The sequence below is a fragment of the Staurois parvus genome, unplaced genomic scaffold, assembly GCF_062004578.1.
Source record: "Staurois parvus isolate SC_StPar_1 unplaced genomic scaffold, SC_StPar_1.0 ptg001302l, whole genome shotgun sequence".
Taxonomy (NCBI): domain Eukaryota; kingdom Metazoa; phylum Chordata; class Amphibia; order Anura; family Ranidae; genus Staurois; species Staurois parvus.
The window spans coordinates 11,800,121-11,804,364 of record NW_028319098.1 but is presented as its reverse complement, the minus strand read 5'-3'; the positions used below and the strand labels follow the sequence as shown (position 1 = coordinate 11,804,364).

Sequence of the window (4,244 nt, the reverse complement as noted above, 5' to 3'; positions counted from 1 at the left end):
TGTCTGTTATTTTGTAAACAAACAGAGTTTACAATCACCTTAATTATGGGAAACGCAGTTGCCCAGCCCCCTCATGAACAAAGAACTGCTTAGCATTTTGCAGGAGGTCCTAAAACAGAGCATTAAATATTTTCTTTAGGCAATGCTATGTGAATGGAGGGACAAGTAACAAATATAAAGAAGGTGGTATTCCTATTTGGATCTAAAAGAGGAAATACACTTTGTGACAATAAAAGATCATTGCTGGTTTTTGGGTATTACTTTGTACATTTCACACATTTTCCTTTGTAAGTATGAATTGTAGTTGGCTTGCACATATGTTGTGAGCACTCATTGGGTAGAGAGGTTGAAAATGTTAATCTAGAGTATAGGAACAGGAAAAATCTGCAATACTGTGAAGACACATTCTGCTATCTAATCTCAGGAAAGAAACTTAAAGACTGTATAGCAAATGAGGAGAAAAAAAGCAGGTTTATCACTAACATAACATTCAATAGAATCTGCCATTACATCACTGCTTTCTAATCATTATTTGAATTCCAGTGCTAATCATATCTAGCGTTTCCAAACAAATATTTTCATTTCAGATTCTTTCTCTGTCACTCCATTGTGGAAAGTGCTTAAGATGTGAGCAAATAACCATTTTAATATCAGATGTGAAACCACAAGAAATGAAAAAAAAAGATCTGTTTTATAAACGATTATAGAAAAATAAAGTATTGATTTATTGTACAGTGACTTGTAATACTGCATGACCAACAAATGGTAAAAAGAATACTTTTTCAAACACCAATATTTCAAAATGAGTTAAATGATTAACATACAGTATGAATTTTATTCTCAACATACAGAAAAAACTGTAAACCGCAAGAATGCAATAAAAACAAACCAATTTTATTTAGTAAGGTGGCTGAAAAAAGCAATCAGGGACCAATCAGAAATTCAGGAATCCTCTCTTAGCTCAATTAAACAGTCCTGTAAAATCTGATTGGTTGCTTAGGATTACTGCATTCAGTGCACCCTTTCCCTCTGCATTATCTCTATGAATAATAATAACATGAATGTCTGGCTAATTTTGTTTTGTTTCGGATCGAGTTGGAACAAATTAGGATCCCTTGCAGCTTTTTAGTATTATCTGGGTTTCTTTTACAAAGAATTTCCCTTACTTGCTGTCCGGGTGTCACCAGACAGGAAGTGAGGGAAAAATGGGGACACACCGCCAACAGGTTCTAATCCTTTGCCACTCTATCCAAAACTAAAAAAAAAAAAAATTAAATGCCTTAAAATATTTATAAATAGGTGAATGTGACATTTACCAAACATTTGGTGCAGGTGAAATATTTTGTAATAGAAAACATATGCATCATGTAGATTCACCTGCATTAATTAATGTTTGAAAATTGTGACATTCACCACTTTAGAAATATACCTCTAGGTTTTTAATTCAGTAAAACAGTGGAAAGTGCAATACCTAAATGCAAAATGCATTTGATCACAGCACCCAATCAAATTTAATTTAGATTTTCAAAAAATGAGTTACTATGGGTTACTGCATTTGTTAAAATCCCATTAAACTTTACACTGCCTTACAAAAAAAATTCCCAGCCTAGCTAGTAAAGCTGTTTAATTTATTTCCTTTCCAAAGGAAATGGAAAGTCCTCTGTGTTTTATGCCATAACATAAGCAGCTGCTAATCTAAAGCAGTTTAGTTATAATAAGCACAAAAAAAGTTATAATTCTTAAAATGAACCTACTTTAAAGCTCCAGTTTTAAAATGATTATCTTTTTTTCAGACAAACCTAACATAAATGTCAGTAAACAGTCCTTGGTACGCTGTATTTGTTTCAGCGCCCTTTTTAAATCTGGCACTTTGCGATCACTCATTTTATTACAAAATATAACCTTTTCTTTGCTCTACAAATGTCTCTGCATTGCTCGGATTAAAGAACAACTCAAAGATAAAATGATGGAAGACATCACAGACATCATATTTAAAGTAATACATATTCACACAACCCCTAAAAAATATATTATAAATCTACTATCTTTGTCACGGTTATAACACTGCTTGGAGAAAGAATACTAATACTTAATTCATTACAGTGGTTATGTGTTAAGGCACTTGAATGGAGTGCAATTATAATCTAATCCAGTTTAATTAAAAAAATGGCTTATAAAGAAGTGCATTTTAGTGGAATATTAAACATTAAAAAGTCCAGTGCTGGTCCTGGGCACCTTTGTTGTCACAAATCAGTAATATCTCAAAGCAATACATAGATTGCAGCACAGGTGGTATCCTAAACTGTGGCCCCCAACAATCTATTGGATACAATAGCTTCTTTGGTATCACATTCCAGTCTTCCTGACACCACAAATGGCCACGTCTGTAATAAAAAAAATGACAGTATCAGATGGCTGTTAAACAACTTTCTTAAATATATACCTTATGAGGGCAATGTATAAGACCATAAAATCAGTAGCCATTGGGTGCAAACTGCAGTAACCGATAGCTAGCAATGTTCAAACGGTTTTAAAGTTTACAGAATTTAAAAAAATCAAAGATTATATTGGATTGATTTTTACATAGTACTGCATTTTTTTTGCATTTTTTAAAAACTAATATTAATAATTCTTTTCATGTGAATAAATGTCTTGCGCTGCATGTTTTGCCTTTATTAATAAGCTTGATTGGATACATAAAACAATAATACTACATAGAAGTCTGAATTTTCACATCGAACTAAATATTGGGTTTTGTTGTTTTTTGGTCTTACCATAGTTTAATATACACATTGAAATCTATGTTTTTACGTCTTACTTGCCAAATGTGTCATTTTTGGAAAGGATGTAGAAAGATGCCACAAATTAAAAAAAATACAAAATATATAAATAAAAAAAAAAAATATATATATATATATTTTTTTTTTTTTTTTTTTTTTTTTTTCCACCCAATATACACATTAGGGGAAATTTACTAAACCTGGAGCACTCTGAATCTGGTGCAGCTGTGCACGGTAGCCAATCAGCTTCTAACTTCAAATATGCTTTGACAATAAAACCTAGAAGCTGATTGGTCTCTATGCAGAGCTGCACCAGATTGTGCATGCTCAGGGTTTAGTAAATCTCCCTCATTGCTTCTCTCTCTCTTTTTTTTAAGCATATTTATCCATTCTTCTATATATCATTGTGCATCCCATATACAATTGCTAACATTTCAAGCAATATAATACATTTAATACAATTAGGTGGACACAGAAGCTTGTCTTGCGGCAGGAAATAATACATTGTACAGGTATAATCAGCACTAGGTTTTACCCTCCTGCACAGTGATCACAGTAATATCATACATATAAACACACAGCATTGTCAATTACCATGTGGCAGCTCGTGAAGCCGACTGGTGCTGACTGTATGGGAGCTTCATTCTTACCAGGTTGACAGGATGCACATAGCTATTGTCATATCTGTCTTCCTGCAGCAGCTGCCTTAGGTGTGCAATGTAACTGGAGGCCAGTCTCAGGGTGTCCAGCTTGGAGAGTTTGGTGTCAGGGGGCACCCAGGGCAAGCTGGTCTTTAGCCTGGAGAAAGCTTTGCTCAGCACTCTCATGCGGGCTCTTTCCCTGGCATTGGCTGCATTTCTCTGGGATTGCTTGCAATCTTTGGATGACCTGGGTGCTGACTTCTTGTCTGGAATCTGCTGACTGCGACAGGCCCTCTTCTTTTTATCAGTGGAAGTGTCTGCAACTCCATCTTCTTCTGAGTTGTCTGTGGAGTGGTCCAGCAGCAGATCACTGCATCCCGTCCTCTTGGATTTGGGATACTGAAGTTCCAGCACTCTCAGCTCCAGGAGGTCCTCATGGTCACTCAGGGATCCTGTGGACATTATGTGCAATGATCTCTCATAGGACCACATACAGTGACCTCACCTACACATAATGATCCTGACACCCTAAGCTATGCACAGCAGATCCTGTCTTGCACTCTGGATTTCTATGAATCTGAAGGCATTTCAGCAAGGCATCTATATAGTGGGGGGAGGGTGGGAGGGGGTCTGAGTAGGAGTGACATAAGGAGGTGGTGGGGATACTTCACTCTTTTCCATGCTGGTACAATGTTGTGATTAACCCTTCACATTTGGTACCTCTAGACATCTGTGTGCGGAGTCTGGGCAGAGATGATATTTTAAACCACATTAATTCCTCTGACACTCTGACTGCAGGTGCCTGCACAGCTTGGATCTTTGC

At 36.0% G+C, this 4,244-nt stretch overlaps 1 protein-coding gene across 1 annotated transcript; it reads right to left on the bottom strand.

Moving 5' to 3' along the window:
* Nucleotides 1–701: 701 nt before the first annotated feature.
* On the bottom strand, nt 702–3,980 carry MSC (musculin). Its single transcript, XM_089661046.1, has 2 exons — nt 3,431–3,980; nt 702–2,384 (listed from the first exon to the last, which is right to left on the bottom strand). The coding sequence occupies exons 1-2, from the start codon at nt 3,911–3,913 to the stop codon at nt 2,298–2,300; spliced, it is 570 nt and encodes a 189-aa protein (XP_089517172.1). The 5' UTR covers nt 3,914–3,980; the 3' UTR covers nt 702–2,297.
* Between the last annotated feature and the right edge of the window lie 264 nt (nt 3,981–4,244).

What these genes read in the sequence shown, in the direction of transcription:
- MSC (XM_089661046.1), bottom strand. Translation starts at nt 3,913, where the DNA reads ATGTGGTCCTATGAGAGATCATTGCACATAATGTCCACAGGATCCCTG. An exon ending in ATGTGCATCCTGTCAACCTG is followed by an intron (nt 2,385 to 3,430) that starts GTAAGAATGAAG and finishes TTTTTATTACAG; the next exon opens with ACGTGGCCATTTGTGGTGTC.